The sequence below is a fragment of the Fusarium oxysporum genome, chromosome II (assembly GCF_013085055.1).
Source record: "Fusarium oxysporum Fo47 chromosome II, complete sequence".
NCBI lineage: Eukaryota > Fungi > Ascomycota > Sordariomycetes > Hypocreales > Nectriaceae > Fusarium > Fusarium oxysporum.
In genome coordinates this window covers 586,228-602,903 of record NC_072841.1, presented here as the reverse complement: position 1 = coordinate 602,903, position 16,676 = coordinate 586,228, and the positions used below count along the sequence as shown (strand labels likewise).

The window sequence follows — 16,676 nt, the reverse complement described above, 5'->3', positions numbered from 1 at the left end:
TGACAAATCCTCATTTGAGGGTTACAGGGTAAGTCAGGGGCAAACCAATCATGATTTTTACGGAAATGACGTAGCAAATGCCCATGTCACGTCTTTCTCTCCGCGTCTGAGCGATTTGGCAGAATTGACAACAACAATTGCTTATGCGGAGACCATTCCACGATAAGGCGATGAAAATTGAGAAGGGCGACATTCTGATTGGTGGCTGGCGCATCGGAATTTAGTCTTTTCCGCCCTCCCCCCTGTAACCGTCTCCACCAAGTGCCACGTCAAAGGCTCTTGTCGGTGAGTGAGTGAGTCTGCTTGCCTTGCAACCCGACTCCAGATCTGTATCTGGGGAGTCCCTTACCTTGACGAAAATAACAAACACACCACCGTTTCCGATGCAATTACTGCGTGGCGATCGTGGAGACACCAGCAGCACTTCTTCCAGGAGCTATGGAGGCTTCGGAGCCTCAGAGCCCCGGCTCTTCGAGTTCAGCGAGCGGGGTCGCTCTGTAGCGCCCAAATGCATCGAGATGAGCAAGCAGCACCCGGAGGAGTTCCTCAACTATCTCCAGCAGGCCTGGAAGAGAGACAAGATCTACGCGAAGGAGAACCCAGACTCCATGTTCGACATCAAGGCCATACGCGTCCTCTGCCAGGATGGAAAGTTCAGGCCCCTGGGGAACTCGTATATCCCGCTGCCCAAGCTGCATTACCTCCGGAATCGATATATGCTAGAAGGAGAGCCCTTTCCGTTTCTCAGACTTGATCCGCCAATACGATCTGAGGGGGGATTTGGGCAGTGGAGGTGTCTCAGGGCGTTTGCCAAGTATCATGATGATCTAGACTTCTTTCTCGAGATGTTGGTACGGATACGACGAACGAAAGCGTCAACAGTTGAATTTCCCCGTCGCATTCTGGAACTCTACCTTCGGATACAAGCAGAGTGTGAAGACTCCAAAGATCCTGCAGCGAGTCAACAAAAAGTCAGGTATGTATACTCATCAAATTCATGATGACATGCTCACGCGACCAGGAACACGTTTGAGAAAGAGCAGCTAGTCTATGTCCACCCAATATGGAGACCACTCAGCGAATGCTTATTGGAAGATACATGTGAGATATCCAGCACACTTTCAAAGTCACCAGTCTTCCCAGTCCCGTCAGATTGGGATGCCAGCAAGTCGGAGCTCGTGTCATTACGAGAGTTTTACACACAGACGCTACGGCTTCAGAATGCGAGCTATCGGACGATCGTCGATGTCTTGGAGAAGCGCGACTTCGATGCGGAACTCGACCCTGCGGACCTTTGGTTGACGGATGAATTGTATCGGGCGTTGGATAAGATGAGACTGGATCTCTCACCGGACGATGCCGCTGATCTCAAGTGAGTTGGTCCTGACTCATGACATCTCACTGCTAACTTGAACAGACTCGCGTTCGCTGAAAAAGCCATCATCGCCATTGCGCCTGGTGAAGCTGTCACGTGGCTCAACGCCGCCGACTGTACATGGTCACCGAAACTCGAGAGCCCCGAAATCAACGACTTGAGCAGACACTACCCCGAGCTCCACGACTTCTTCGTCAACTTTCTCGACGTGAAACAGAACGACTCCGGTCTGATCTTCGACACCCTCATGAATGTCTCATCATTGAGTCCCGATTGTTCGCGCGATAACACAGCCAGAGGTCTTCTCGTCGCCGTGAGTCAACGGATACCTGAGTTCGGTCACATCTTCGACAAAGAGCGGTTTGCAAGGAGTAACGTCTTCCCTGTTTCGACGGCGGATGGCGTGTTGTTGTGTGCTTCGACGATGGAGTTTTCAGTTGCCGATCGACAGAACTTGAAAGAGGCTTTCACAGGGAAGTTGAATCTATTGGACTTTGACCCAAAGACTGTTTGGATGCTTGACAACCTACTCGTCTGGGCTGGTCTCGACTCACGGTATCTTTCAAGGCACGTTGAGGATCAAGGTCCAGCCGACGAGAACTTCAAATCAATCGAACTCCCCTACGAGCTCTCCTCAAAAGCCGATCAACTTCTCCGGTACGTCCCCCATTCCCAAACTCCCTTTCCACCACTGACCTCCCCAGCATCGCCGTTCACTTCAAAAGTCCCCGAACATCCACACCAAAAGCAACATCCTGGCTCCGCGAAACCCTCGAACACTCCGAAGTCCGCCTCGCATCGGGCTTCCAATCACAACTGATCTACCGCTCCGGCAGCGCCTTCATAACCGCCGTCAACCCCATGGGCGGTCTCGACATCAAAGACACAGTCGGCTTCACCGTGTACGCCGACGACGAGAATTGGGAAATCCTGAAACAGACAGTGCTCCCCCGTCGGCTGCTCGAGTGGATCATGACGGACCCGGAGACGAATGTCACTGGCCCCGTGCCTGAACAGGCCGTCAGCCTTGTAAGAAGTATTTTAAACATACCCGTTGGTCGCGAACATGTTATTCCCAAGATTTTGGATGCGGAGGGCATTGTGGATTTGGAATTGTTAGAAGCGTCGCCGTACTGGCGTGTAAACAGGTAAGTTGCTCACTCCAAATGATGAGTGATGGACGCTGACGGCTTAGTGAACGTGTACCAGACACAACCATCACCACAAAATCCGACAAATTACGACCCGCCAAGACCCTCGACGACGAAGACGAACCCTCACCAGCCTACACGCAGGGAGAATCCTACCATGCAAGAGAAGACCTAGCCGACAGCAAGGGCAGCCCAACACACAATTTCGACACAGCTGAACCAGGCCTAACGACAAAGATCAACTCGGCTGAACGAGGAATGACGACCAAAGCAGGCGACCTAACGAAGGACACCAAACAAGACGCACTCCGCGATAGACTCCCGATATCAAAACGTGGTTTAGAAAGACGACATTCAGAGAAACAGACTTGGGAAGAGGAGTTTGTCGCGAATGAAGCTACGCTGATTGATTTCTCAGGGGAAGATGTATATGGTATAGATTGATAGATTTTTATGTGATTATGAGACAATTGACAATATTGGGAACTGGGCATTGAGTGTTTGAGTTGACGTGAGGTTATACACCCTGCTGAGTTGATACTTGAGGCATTGCGGGAATCTTATCTGTCTTGATTTGAAGCATTCAAGAGCAAGGTAAGAGTCGATCTCGAGTGTGCAAGACGCGCTAACTTCGTCATTGACCTCTGATCTCTGAGCCTCTTCGTGCCCCACCTTCTCATCTGCATCTTCACTCCCGCATCATCTCCTCTCACCCTCATTCTTCAACATTACCGCACACAACAAGTGACGCAAAAAAGAGGCACATCGTTTGACTCAGCTTTTGAGCTGAAGAGAATTGCTTACCAACTCATTCTCGCAGCAAATCAACAATGCTTGGATCGTTTCTTATGAGTTGTCCTGGCGCCGCGGACAATTTCCAAGGCGACATGGACCGCTACCAGCAGAGCGTCGAGCACCAGAGTCCCGGCATGCAGAAAGTCATCCCCAGAGTCAAGGAGAACTTCGCCAAAGTGACGAAGGATATGAGCGTCTTTCTCACGAACAACCTTGCAAGATATGTTCGCTTTGAAATTCGGAGTCTGAGCACAAGCGTTGTGGCGCACATCACTCTTTGTTCAGTCTATAGAGCGACGTTGGCTGAGGCCCCAGGAAGCAACAGAATCAACTATCCAGCCTGGTTCTTCCTCGCTTGTGTCTACGGGCCTGACCACAAGAAACTTCGCCCCTACCGAGACTAGTTGTCTTCGTATTGGGGTGTGGATTTCCCTGCTGACCAGTTCATCTACCCTAGCAACGGGAGCGAAGAGCGACAGGAAATTCTCTTCATTGCAGCGTCTGTCCCTGGTAGTCACGGTAGATTCGAAGCAGTGTCCGAAGTCAAGCCTGAAGCCGAGGACAGCAGCATTCGAGACCTTGTAAGTACTTGTTGTTTCTTTGACAGAAGAACAAAAGCTTATTGAATACAGGCCATCTGTCGCCCATTCAAACCGCCGCCCCCCACTCGCACCACCAGAGGTGCAACGATGGAGAAGAGACTCGCCGATCTCGAGAAGCAGCTTCTTGGCATCCGCAGAGTGCAGAAAGGACAGGCCGAACTGATGGAAAAGGAGCTTAAGTCGATTCACAAGAGGGTCAAGGCGCTCAAAGCGGACAGGGAGCAGATCGAGTTGGATCGTGAGGAAGCCGAGGTCAAACTCGTTTCCTATGAGTTGGTGGCCCGCGACGTCAATACCGATGATGGTGATGTCAAGGATGAAGTGGACTGAATGGACACAACATGGAGGATGGCGTCAGACGACAGGAAGGACAACCATGCAGACACACCAATGAGTTGAACCAAACCTTTGAGGGTTTTGCACTGAGGACCTGGGTGATTTCGTTGTCTTCCTCGTATGGGTGAGAGATCACGGGTGGGCCAGACCTGTATGCCTTTCGGCAACATGATCGCAGTGCTAGTCAGTTACTTAGTCTATTGATCAATTCATCTTGAACCTCGAGGATTCTATGCTTCTGCGATTTAATGTTCGACGTGACTTTGGTGGTTCCCAAACGGTTCTGAGACGTCGTGAAGTTGCTACGCCCACCAAAGCACAGTTACATAAGTCTTGTCACAGAGCCCGGGCAATGAAACCTAAGGCCTCTATCCTATCCCTCAGGTAAGAGTTGAGGGCCAGATGTATTATTTGCAGTTGAGACTTGTGGCTGAGAGCTTATATCACCACAGACAACTTAGAGTTCCTGGACAGCAGCTTTATTGCTCCACATGTCAAGTTAAGTTTAAGAGACGATTTAGATGAGATCAAGGGCAATGAAGGGGAAAGGGTGTTTATTTGAGCTATCTAGTGGTGAAAAGCCTATGTTTACTGACTCATTCAGATATCTAGACTTGACTAGTCAGTCACAGGCGCTATCAGGTATCCAAACTTACTGCCAATACCCAATTTATCCACTCCCTCAGACCTTTACTCTCCGGTGAGATCTGACAACTTTGCTGGCAGCATCACCAAGAATATTCAAATTCCCAGCTGCTTCAAAACTACCAAAAGCCTCTGTTCACTTTACATAACCACGTCAGTGCCTCCAAGTGAATCAACCTCAAGCTCCTGTACAAATTCCAACGACATGCCACCAGCACAGTACGCCATAGCCGGCCACGCCATCAGCGCAACATCACATTTCCGCTCAGGAAGCGCACCATTCTCCTGCTTCCAAGCGTGCCAGATCCGATTGTACCGTCTAACCTCCGGAGGGGGACACTCAGCATCCTTGGTCAACTTGTGCACAACTGTACCCTTGGACTTCAGTCCCAAAAAGCAGCGACGGAAGCCAAGAGGGAGTCTCAGCTGTCTGAGCGCAGCAGGACCTGCAACACGGAAAGGGAGGTTGAAGTGGAATTCTCTAACTCCCTGGCCAGGATAAAGTGAAAGCAGCTTTCGAGCAACGTGGTTACCTGCACCTCGTTCTCCCTGGAAGATCACGGCTCGAACAGCAAGGTTTGAGTGGGCCATGACGTTGCGGACCAGAAAGTCTTCGTGAGGGTTGTCGAAGTAGTAACCAACTGCTCTGTCGAGGGGGTCGAGAATACCGATGAATCGCAGTTCTCCAACGTGATTGATAGTGACAATTCGCGGCGCGGGACGGATGGTGAGAATAGGTTGAGCGACAGTGCTTGACTCGCCTTTATCAGTGGATGTAGTAGATGAAGGCTCGTTACTGTCCGATTTGCCGGTCTCAACTACCATAGAGGATGTCTCAGAGGCCTCTCCATCGTTAGGGGGGACACAGTGGATGCTAGACATGATAGTTGCGAAGTCGTGATGTGTCGTGAGTGTCTTGATGTGAATAAGGGGGCCGATGTCTCAATATGAGAAGTTGAGAACTCTTGTAAAAACAGGCGTGAAGTTTGACGTGACAAACATCTCAGGAAGAAAAGAGAGATCAATGGCTGGTGTCTGAACAATAATTTGTTTAACTGCCACTGGTAGGTAATAGTAATTTCATCCAAGACTGCCACTGGCACAGTGAACAGGGAAGTCGACCGATAATCATCCTGAAATGGTGTTTGCAGCCATTTGCACTGTTCAGTCATAGATACCCTCACTATCTTCTCATATCCATTCTCTTAACCCCAGATCACTCAAGGGTACGGAAACCTGACCCTTCTCAATTGACGTCCCTTTGAGAACCCGCTGAGAACCCATTGAGGCATGTCCTAAGTGCCAGAAGCACTAACAGTTGTAAGGCTGAAGGTGAGCCCGACCTTAAAGACAGCATGAAAATGGGCCGTGCGCCAGGAGCTTGATACTGCATTCGCGGTTGGAATCCTCTCTTTTTCAATCTCCTTTCAACACCACCTTCCTCAGCTTCGTATGTACCCCAGCCAGCCGCAATACACAACTACAATTGGCATCCAGTAACCTCTTATTCTATGCTAACCAGTGAACAGCGTACGGCTTTCTTCTTGTTCGTGCGGCCACTTTTAGTTAATTTACGAGATCTCTCGCCCTGTTGCCGGTGTGTTCGAGGATGCCGACAACCGAGGTGCCCAAAATGTGAGTTCACCTTACTCCATCACCTTCGCATGGATGAATGTTTGCGATGATGAACTAACGAAAGAAAGGCACCACTGTATCCATTGCCTTCAGGCTTCATTCAATTGGCTTCCTGCGTCTGCCGCAAAAGGGCGGAACGGAGCCGCCTATACCGGATGCTCTTCCACTGGTTGCGCACTTCGCAGTAAGGGCAAGTGAATGTTCATGATTCGACATAACTTCTTTTGCTGATCTCTTTACAGATGGCTCCAAGGGATGTTGTTGCGACGAAAACGACAACAGCTGGGAACCGGTAGGTCAATTTCATATCTGTTTCTTCCAAGGTTAGCGGCTAATCTAGCACAGCTCTCAAGCGAACATGTCCAACTTCTCGAAGCATTCTATGCTCATCAGATCTGTGACTGGAAAAGCGACGCTGAATACTTGAGCGACTCGGTAAGCAAAGAAAGGACCTTAATACTGCTGGCGTCTAGCTAATCCTGCTTAGTTTGTCGTCGATTTCCACTCCAGACTTGACCGTGCCTACACCAAGATCAAGGCCGCCACCCACAATTCTCATGTCACAGCGAGTACCACCGACCAAGATACGATCGAGCACGCCCTGGCTATCGAGAACCTGCGGGTTCAAATTGATATCAGCAACTCCCTCCGCGGAATCTTTAAGACCCTCCACCGTCGCGACGCCTACAGCAGCCTCTCGAATGGCAAACTGGAGTTGAAGCGTGGATATCCAACTTTACCTCCTCGTGTTGGTCCTGACGCCCTGCCTCAGCGATTCTTCTTAGAGACTGGGCAGGTGGACGGCATCAAGCGATCTGCTCCTGGTAGTGATGGGAAAGGATGCGGGCGGCGGGAAGAAGCCCAAAACTAAGTAGTCACGGTTCGTGAGATTGGATTTGCAAGGCCTTGGTGTTACGTGAGAGCAGCGAAACATGGATCAGGTGGTCATTGCAGAAATGTACTTGGCGAAGACGGAACACAATCAATCACCCAAAATTCTCAACTCCCTATGATCAATTTATGGTATCCTTTGTTGAGCTTCGTATATTGGGTGATATGTCAAAAGTAGGGTAGCCCTGATCGGTTTAGCTTCCCTGACAAGGATCTGATGCTCCATATGTATATAAGGAGCTCTGCTTGCCCCCTCCTATAATAGAATCAAGGCTCTTTTAACCCTCTCTTATGTGACCCTCTGCTGTGCGTGCCACATGATAACTTTAAGATATTCTATAATGAGCCTTGTGACTATGATGGTTTGTTGCGACGAGCGATTGTGCTTAGAGCAACATCATTCGCACAAGCCCCAGAGGGCTCAGGAGTCAGATTTGTCATGAAATCCTTAGAGAGAACAGGTATAGCTATATAGTGAGCACTGTCGGGATTTACATCAACAGTAATAGCTTCAATCACGGGAAGTAAGCCAACCTTGGCACCCTGGTAAATACGAGCCTTGGGAATTATGTTGGAAAGAGCTACGACGTTAGTATCATCGCCGATGAAGTTCTGGAACCGGACGCCGATAAGCTTGCCTTTATTATTGATGACTCCCACGGGTTCCAGTTCGGATACGAGCTGGGGCATTTTGTATTCTTCATATCCCTCCGTGTCAAATGAGATGGGTTCGGTAGCAGAGAGTCGATAGATCTCATCCAACATTGGATCCAGGGAGTCGTTCAGAGACTTTTTGGAGGGTGCTGGGGTCACCAGGAAGCATGAGGCCGTTGGAGGTCAAGATGATGGGCCGGTTCATCTGGCGAAAAAGGTCCTCGATGCTCAGGGAATCCTTGTTGACGAAGAGGTTGTTGTCCATGTTTGCGGTCGGATGGATCTAGAACTGAGTTAGAGTTATTGAAATACAGGAGTGAGAATATGGAATACCTTGCACTTAGTTTTGATCCTAATGCAAAAAACAATGGTGATGAGAAGACGAAGGAGAGAGAGAAGCCGGGCAGAAGGGACCTTTACATATAGTGCTTTGTGGCACCTACAGACCCTCAGCCAGGCGAGACGAAGTGGACCCTTGGTGGAGTATGAAACATGGTGATGACCTTTGTGTCACTTCAACCCGTTTGCATTACACAAGAAAGCCAGCACGTACTATGAAAGAGGGGTTGGGAGATGCAAACGATGAGAATTAGAGTTAAAACAAGCGGCCAACTTCAATGAAATGCTGTCTGACAACTTTCTGCGTTTTCCGTCAAACGCTAAGGAATAAACACAAACGCTGCAGCGTTGTCAATGAAGTTCACTTGATGCCTCGCAAGGCTGAAGTTGGTGTGACTGCCCTGCGGCGTTGAGTTGGATGGTTCGGTGACGCGATACGCCTCAAGATAGTATCTACAAAACGTGATAAATTCTCCAATTGAATCTCTTTGTGTGTATAAAGCTCAAGAAACTGGATTGAACCCATTGACGTTGCTAAACCAGTGTCAATGCGGAGTTGAAAGTGCGGTAGCTGCCACTGTAGGCGAATACTAGGCTAAGGACAACCGGAAACTTAGTTGGCAATCAATTATATGTTTGGAGGAATTGTTTGAGTCTTCGTTTACACTGTAAGCAAATGCGGAGCAAAATCCAAACAGAGCGCGGATATGAGCCTTCTGCAAAGTTCCCACCTGCAGCAACCCGCGCGGTGCAACCACCACCGCAGCGCAACAATCTCAACCATCAAGTCACCAAAACAACTCACTCTTCCCATCTACAACAACGCATCTCACCAATACTCTGATGGCACAGAAGAACTATCTCGAGTGCTCACCGCGCAGACGCCCTTTCGAGGAAAGCTCCGGCCAGCGCTACCCCGGTCAAGTTCCTACTGCCGAAGAACTCGAGCAGCCCGGTGTTCGCCGCCGTCACATTTCAGCTTACATCGCATTCATACGCCCGGAGATCAGTCACATCATCTCCGAGTATGGCAGAGCGGCTATCAAAAGAGTGTGCCAGGAGCTTTACGCTACTGGTGTGCGAGCGACTCCGTCGCCTTGGTTTGGCCTGATGTGTGAGCGCACCATGTGGAGATTGTGTTGTGAGTTATCCTTACCTGCTACCCTGAAGGAACTGTGCTGATTGAACTTAGTTGACCCGCTTGGCGACGATGCCCCGGAATGGCCTTGGGCGCATGTCATGTATCCATCCGTCCTCGCTCAAGGGGAGCAACCGAACGGCACATACGAAAGATACTGCCAGCAACGAAGGGCTCAAGATGAAGGAATCGCACGAGTGAATGAACAACTCAAAGCCCAAGCCGGAGCAGCAGCTGCCGCCCGCGCCGCCGACCCCAACAACAAATTCATCGTCACATCCCAAGCTCCCCTCCAAAATGTGGGCGATCCACTTCCAGCTGATACCGACTCCAACATGAGAAACGCGATCTGGAATCTTACCGTCAGCAAGCCATTCGACGAGTGCAACGCGGTCGGTCCCTTCGAAGTAGAACCAAACGTCCCGTTAGAGTGGTACGTCGCCAAAGACCTGGCGGCCATCAATGAGTTTCTTCCGCCAAGCGTTGTTGTAAAGATGAACGCTACGAAGAAGAGGGTCTTTGTCACTATTGTTGAGTCTGCGCAAGTTAATCCCATGGTTTCTGTACGACAGATCCTTCTTGATGTTTGGGAGATTGTGCAGTCGTGGGCGGTGATGATCAACGGATTGGCTGAGGGTGAGATGAAGACTCTGCTTCAGCACTTTCAGCGCGTCAAGGGGGGCGGTGGACTTTCGTGGAGCGACCAAGTTCCCTTGCCATCTCAGCAGTAAGGAAAGGCACTGCACGTAGATGTACACTTCACCATAGATTGTAGTATCATAAATGAAAGCGCAGCTCACGGATCATGTTCCTGTAAACTCATGCACTCACTTGTGCCATCTAAAGTTTTTGAGATTGTTATTTTGAGTTGATAGACCTGACAGCTGATGCTTACATCGCCCGCCGCAGTAAAAATGTGTTGAATTCCTAATTGGAGTTCACAGTGTGGCAGCAGGTTCTTCAACCTACCAACGTTTACTACGTTACTTATGAAGGACCTCAAAATGAAATAATGAATATGACGAAGCTCTTGTCTATTGAGAGGCATATCTTTATGCTTTGTTCCATTCCAAGACTCCACCCATCCAGTGTCCGATCGAACAATCTTCTCTTCAGTATCCCTCAAAGGGCGGAAACTTTCGCTGAACACTCTCTCAGTCCTTGGTGTCTGGATCAATAGGTAGTCCTTTGCGGTTGTTGAAACCAACTCTGTCGAGAACTCGCTGGTAATGCGACAAACTGTTGTGCAGGGTCTTTCCGAACTGAATGGTCCAAGGGAAGCTGCTGGGAGGGCTATGGCCGTTGGCGACAGCAGCGCGAACTACGTCTACCCATTACTGAGTTGGCTGGAAAGAGGGCATGTTGGCGCGCATCTGGATGACTTCAAGCTGCATGGCTAGGTCATGCCTTGTTTCCGGACAGTTGGCGAGGCTGTGTTCGAGGGTGTTGCACCACGGACAGCCCGTCATCAGGCCATGTTCACTGGCTTTCATGCAGATGGTGAGTCGGTGAGATGATGAACCGCAGCCAGCACATTTCAAGCCTGAGGAGGTTGATCGTTGGCTGGGGCGAGGTTGCGAAAGTAGCTTCGGGAAAACTTTGCTGGGCGCAGGCATGGCAGTACTACTGTGTCGGCGGTCTTGTTGAACGAGTGTTGGACGCGATTCGCCCGTGTACTTTAGAATCTTTAACGGAATATCATCGTCAGGATCAGAAACTGTGATTTCGCTGGCGTTAGTCAACTGGCAAGCGACGTTGTGGGCAGCACCTAAACTGAACGATTTCGGTTCCGATCCAGGTGCCGAGAGTCATGAGCACGATCAAGCTCTCGTTCATTATCCGCTTCACCACTCTTTCGTTTGTGCGGCTGTGCCTCGTCGGGTGCCATCTTGTCAAATGATGCTCAGTGGTGCTGGTGGTTGGCGTTTGTTGCTCTGCGGTGGCACGGACCCCAACGGAGGCACTTGAGAAGAAGTCGACTTCAGCCGGTTCATCATCGCCTCATCGTTGCTCGTAGCCGGCGCTTAGCAAGTCGGCCACCATAGAGTCAGTTATCGACAGATAAACAACCGTGCGAGCATATTGGAGCAAAGGTATGCCAACGTTTCGAAGATAAACAAAAGAATGATTTTGATCATACGCCTTGAGAACCTACATCGATAGTGAGTGCCTGAACCTCCCTATCAGAGGCATACCAGCGGTGCAGCCGCATCCCCTCGATAGACCCCGAACAAGGCACTGCCACAACAACACAGCGGAGGATAACGATGTTTAAGACAATGACAAGACAGGTTCCTCTTAAGCAACCTTTCTGGACAGCGACTTTTGAACTTCTCCATGACTCCCTGATCAGCCTCATTCAAGATGATGGGATGACAACCGTAGCACATTATGGCGACAAAAAGAATGCACTCTCGAAGGTCTCGATGAAGCAAGTGAAGCCCAATACCAAGGACATCCTCAAACGTGGCTGACCTTCTTGTGGGCCCAATCAGCGTCAACGAGGATCTGCCTGCACAGAATGCCATAATGGACATCGTCTCGACAGAAGCTCTAGAAACAAACCTTCTGCACCATCATCAAGCCACACAGCAAAAGAGGACTCGGCACGGCTCGACATGGCTGTAACATTCTGCAAGGTGTTTACAGACCTTTCGCCATATGTTTCGAGATGGCTCGAGTGTTCAGTTGAATAGCCAGGATCGGAACAGAACAAGAGCCCAGGGGGCTCAACTTGTATCAATCTGAATGAGTTGACCAAGCACAAGACAAGCACAAGGGCTCTCATGAGCCACCTGCATTCAGTTCATGACACCGGGTTGAGACCTGAGAATCGAAGTGGCAAAAGCAGGGACGGCCATGCCCGCGGTGCGAACTCATCCCATATCAGAGTCACTTGTAGGCGGCCGCGTATCTGCAGAGGTCAACAATACTTGATTTCTCAGAACGCGTCTTGATGGTATATCCCGCAACTCCCAAGAGCAACGCCTACGCTCGATAAGATCAATATTTGCGTTAAGTGCCGTTATCAGTGCTGCGCCAAGTCGGAAACCATTCGGTTGTCGTCGATCTTCTCGTCCATGTTGTGATTTGGGCGCAGCAGTTTGCATATTACAGGGTCTATCTTTGGATGATGAGGAGGAACCTGACTAAAACATCCGATGTTCGAGGTGTCGCATGCTGTCTTCCTCTCGAAACATATTGAGAGCTGTTAATAGCATGAAAAGACAATGCATAGGATACAGCGTTTCGCGCCTCATCACATCCGGGCTGTTAAACTGCCCTAAGGGATAGACCAGAACGTTCTGATTGGCTGACCGGCTGACCGGCTGACCGGCAGACGGTTGATCGACGAGAATGACGCCTCATTTCCATAGCCTCATTGTCTCAATTCAGCTTGTGCGTAACATCTGATATCACTATCTATCGTCGTCGTAATGCTGTGAGTCGCGTTTCATCCTGCTTACCCTCCAGCCCCGATGAGCCAGCACGGCCTTCATCTTGATTTGACTCAGCCATTGTCTAGATTGTCAATGCATAAACAAGTGCGACACGAATTGCAGAGTACAGCCCCCTATTTATTTAAGCTTTCGGTTTCGGTTTCGGTAACGCTTTCAGCTGCTAGTCTAAATTTAGCGCCTTTCGACATCCCTCAAGTATAACCCATATTTTTCTGTTCCTAGATCTTTCTCATTCTTTGTTTGATATAGGCTCAAATCGACCTGCATATTTATCAGTTCATTATTCTCAAGTCACTTGATATGGCGGCCTTCACACTTCCGGATCCTCCGTCCGCAAGCAAGACCAATCTTGCCATTGCAGAGCTTGTCCTCTACATCATTCTTTTCATTCCGGCGATACCGCTCGCGTGGAAACATGGCAAGGCTGGCATGACCTGCTGGCCAATCTTTCTGTCGTACTTCCCACTTCGGTTCGTTGCCGACGGATACCAGATTGCCAAGCGCAATGATCCCGAGATTCCCAATGCGGTCATTATCATGACTACCGCCGGAAGCATTGCCTGTCTGTCGCTGACTATAATTGGGTTGATCTATGAAGTGTAAGCCTAGATGATATTAAACGGGCTGAACACGTAACTAATCAAGAGCGTCGCTTTCAGGAACGTCATACTTCCACTACCCCCAAAACGATGGACTGAACGAATACTCCTCGCCGTCACCCATCTCTCCATCACCGCTGGCATCACACTGTCTACATATGGAGGAGCGCCCAAGTTCGGAGCCCCAGGTGGTGTCCTCTCACAACATCTGAACCAGATCGGCACCTGCATGATGCTGTTCGTCATGATATTCGGTGTAGGCTGGTGGCTTTGGTGGACAGGAAAACGCGTCACAGCCATGAAGTCGCACCCCAACTTCATACCCGCGAGATTCCTGCTTCTCACGGCATGCGCGGCATTTCCGTTCCAGCTTGTTCGCCTTGGCTACACTTTGACATACTCCTTCACCCCGTACTCGAGTCTGGATCCCGTTTCTGGAACATTCGCCACCAGACTCGTCCTTATGTTTGGTATGCAAATGATTGTTGCTGTGATTGTTACTGTGGGCGGCTGGCGTGGCACTGGTGCTGTGCCTAATTCTGCCCAGAGTGGCGCGCGCCAGGGATTTGGAAGTGTCGCGAACCCATGGGTATGAAGTTAAGACTCATATTCTATACTTATTCTTCGATCATTTGTAAAGAGTAGCTGGGATACTCTTCGGGCTACAATGTTTTTAGGTATGTTTATTATTCAAAGCTCTTTCAAGTATGATGCCCACTGTCAAACATTGGGAGCCTTCCATCCTTTTGGATTGAGTTCATCCGTATTAGTGCATATCGGTTCTTGGAAGAGTCCATTCGCAAATAGAATGTCCTTGCCACCTTTTTCTAGGTTCCGGAATGCAGATCATACAAGAGCTTCTATTAGGGTTGACACTGGCATTGTCTGTCACGACTGGCTGTGAGTAGGGTTATGAGGGTTAAAATATGGCATTGGAGGTGTTCCTTAAATCTCAGCAGCCTCTATACTCTTCTGGGTACATGTCAGAAGCATTGGGAATCGATGATACGCGAAAGATTTGGCGTTTACATAGTAACACCTATAATAAAAACAAAGCCTTGGACATACACTGTCGCCCCGGGATCTACAGAACAGCCAAGAGTCACTCGGACGCCCCTGTGACAGTATCCAGAAAGCACATTCTCTGGGAAAAATAGTTCTCAGGCCTTGACTTGAGCGATATTGCACAAAGCAGAGGTAGCCCGTCAGGCTTTTTGTGCGACACGCTGACTAAATGTATGCTACATTTACCTACATTTGTTATCATAGAGAATAGATATCCTAACTGGCGTCGCCCAGGTTTCCCGGTATCCTGTCAAACGATGGTGTGTGGTGTTGGCTTTTATCACCAGTACTTTAGGAGAGCGGCAAAGGTGGAGCGGTCACATTTGCACGTCTTCTTGTAGTTTTGCATTACAAGAACTGCCTTGCTAAATTCTTTCACAAGATAATGTGCACGGGCTTCTTCGTTCAAATTCTCAATAAGGAACTTCAATCTGTTGTCTTGGATGGCAAGCCTATCGCAAAAGTAATCTCTCTCTACCCGCTTCATGTTGACAAATCCTCCGGTCTCGCTATCCTTTTCCCCTTCTACCTGATCAGCCCCCATTTTGGGCGACTTGTTCACTCTTCGCTGCTTCGATAACCCCTGAGAGGCACTCTGAGATCCTTGGCCTTGACACAAGTAATAACGTGCATCTTCGATAACCTTTTCAAACACATGCGCGAGAGCTCAAAAGGCCTGAAGCCAAAGAGTCGAACGTTACGGCAATTCTTAGGTGTGGTTTCTAGACGACGAGTCCTTGCCATAGAATAGTTGTCGAATGGACTGACGGGGATGGATACTACACCAATGTGGGAATAGAAGCATGTCTGGATGATAATTGATATTACAATAGCAGTCATACCGCAAGAAGCTCTTGATGCACTTCCATTTCCTATCTCTTGAAGAGGCGCATTTCGTTCCTGGCAACGCAAGCCTTCCTCGCATGGCATTAGCTTCATAGCTACTAGTTTCCAATCTCGGAAACTTCAATGAGCTCGGGGATAAGAGACCTGGCAGCGGCAAGGACAGATAGACTTGGATCTTGTGCGTAAAGGGTGCGTTTGAACTGGTGCTTGCCACTCTGCCTGAATCTGATGGACTCAACCATAGGTGCTATTCTTTCTTCGACTTCTGATGCTGGTTGCCCTTCTAATCTGTCTCTCAGGTGGCGTAAGCGAGTTGTGATCATGACTAGTGGAATTGCATTTCTGTTGCCCTGATGATCCATGGCGTAGTCCAGATGGGGCTTCGAGATAGATATTTCGTGATCTCGGAAATAGCGTAGCATCGCTGGCGAAGCCATTGTGAGGGCGTGGATATCATGAAGGGATATTTATAGTAGGATCCCAAGTTTTGTCTTATCTGGCAATCCGCCAAAGATATCGTTTTCATCTGGCAACATGTCAAAGAACTGCTCAAGCTGTCTGTGGGCGGAATGTTTTCTCAACGAGCTGTTGAAAACTCGATGAGATTGTGAAGTAGAACAGCTGTAACATTACGAATTACCATTGAATAAAGTGCAATTTATATCGACCCTTGAGTCCGAACCTGTGTTCATTGGACATCACCTTTAACCATTTATTCGAACAACTCTGACCAATTATAGTTCAATGACATATAAAGAATAAACAATGGCCAGTGACCACGTTATATATGTCGAAACATCTTGAAGCTTAGGAAGAACGAGGAATAAGAAAGCTTCGCCTGGACAACCTCAGTCGCTCTATGTGCTGTGGTGAATTCTTGTTTCGTCTCATTGCGGCTGACAGGATCTCAAGTGGTAAAATTCAACCGTTTAGCAACCAAGTCCGGTATGGTGTAGTGGCTAACATTTCGCGCTCTCATAACCTGAGAGATCAGTACCGCGGAGCCCAGGGTTCGATTCCCTGTACCGGAGAGTTACCATACTAGTTTTCTTTTGGCGATATGCCAAGTTGTCCTTTTGCCAACTTATAAAACAAGACATAGCGTCGTTTTGCTTCCCCTTCATTCTCTAACAAAATTTCCATA

At 49.1% G+C, this 16,676-nt stretch overlaps 7 protein-coding genes and 1 non-coding gene across 8 annotated transcripts; 5 read left to right on the top strand and 3 right to left on the bottom strand.

Moving 5' to 3' along the window:
• Positions 1 to 518: 518 nt before the first annotated feature.
• Positions 519 to 4,253, top strand: FOBCDRAFT_126649 (uncharacterized protein; the record flags this gene model as incomplete). Its single annotated transcript, XM_059607811.1, has 10 exons — positions 519 to 976; positions 1,022 to 1,372; positions 1,418 to 2,032; positions 2,080 to 2,404; positions 2,456 to 2,523; positions 2,571 to 2,952; positions 3,321 to 3,619; positions 3,661 to 3,664; positions 3,726 to 3,902; positions 4,077 to 4,253. 10 exons carry the CDS (start codon positions 519 to 521, stop codon positions 4,251 to 4,253), a joined length of 2,856 nt encoding a protein of 951 aa, XP_059464045.1.
• A 792-nt stretch (positions 4,254 to 5,045) lies between these two features.
• On the bottom strand, positions 5,046 to 5,786 carry FOBCDRAFT_196223 (uncharacterized protein; the record flags this gene model as incomplete). Its single annotated transcript, XM_031172470.2, has 1 exon — positions 5,046 to 5,786. One exon carries the CDS (start codon positions 5,784 to 5,786, stop codon positions 5,046 to 5,048), a length of 741 nt encoding a protein of 246 aa, XP_031049255.2.
• A 727-nt stretch (positions 5,787 to 6,513) lies between these two features.
• On the top strand, positions 6,514 to 7,410 carry FOBCDRAFT_268559 (uncharacterized protein; the record flags this gene model as incomplete). The annotated part of the gene is made up of 5 exons (XM_031172469.3): positions 6,514 to 6,539; positions 6,608 to 6,723; positions 6,782 to 6,831; positions 6,885 to 6,974; positions 7,027 to 7,410. The coding sequence occupies 5 exons, from the start codon at positions 6,514 to 6,516 to the stop codon at positions 7,408 to 7,410; spliced, it is 666 nt and encodes a 221-aa protein (XP_031049254.3).
• A 374-nt stretch (positions 7,411 to 7,784) lies between these two features.
• Positions 7,785 to 8,349, bottom strand: FOBCDRAFT_268558 (uncharacterized protein; the record flags this gene model as incomplete). Its single annotated transcript, XM_059611419.1, has 2 exons — positions 7,785 to 8,138; positions 8,194 to 8,349. 2 exons carry the CDS (start codon positions 8,347 to 8,349, stop codon positions 7,785 to 7,787), a joined length of 510 nt encoding a protein of 169 aa, XP_059464044.1.
• A 917-nt stretch (positions 8,350 to 9,266) lies between these two features.
• Positions 9,267 to 10,292, top strand: FOBCDRAFT_236367 (uncharacterized protein; the record flags this gene model as incomplete). The annotated part of the gene is made up of 2 exons (XM_031172466.2): positions 9,267 to 9,564; positions 9,616 to 10,292. 2 exons carry the CDS (start codon positions 9,267 to 9,269, stop codon positions 10,290 to 10,292), a joined length of 975 nt encoding a protein of 324 aa, XP_031049251.2.
• A 423-nt stretch (positions 10,293 to 10,715) lies between these two features.
• Positions 10,716 to 11,449, bottom strand: FOBCDRAFT_268556 (uncharacterized protein; the record flags this gene model as incomplete). Its single annotated transcript, XM_059611418.1, has 3 exons — positions 10,716 to 10,854; positions 10,900 to 11,278; positions 11,341 to 11,449. 3 exons carry the CDS (start codon positions 11,447 to 11,449, stop codon positions 10,716 to 10,718), a joined length of 627 nt encoding a protein of 208 aa, XP_059466694.1.
• A 1,873-nt stretch (positions 11,450 to 13,322) lies between these two features.
• On the top strand, positions 13,323 to 14,216 carry FOBCDRAFT_256544 (uncharacterized protein; the record flags this gene model as incomplete). Its single annotated transcript, XM_054703166.1, has 2 exons — positions 13,323 to 13,621; positions 13,670 to 14,216. 2 exons carry the CDS (start codon positions 13,323 to 13,325, stop codon positions 14,214 to 14,216), a joined length of 846 nt encoding a protein of 281 aa, XP_054559141.1.
• A 2,257-nt stretch (positions 14,217 to 16,473) lies between these two features.
• Positions 16,474 to 16,563, top strand: FOBCDRAFT_t65. The gene has a single exon. It is a non-coding gene; the product is annotated as a tRNA-Glu (tRNA).
• The last annotated feature ends 113 nt before the right edge of the window (positions 16,564 to 16,676 follow it).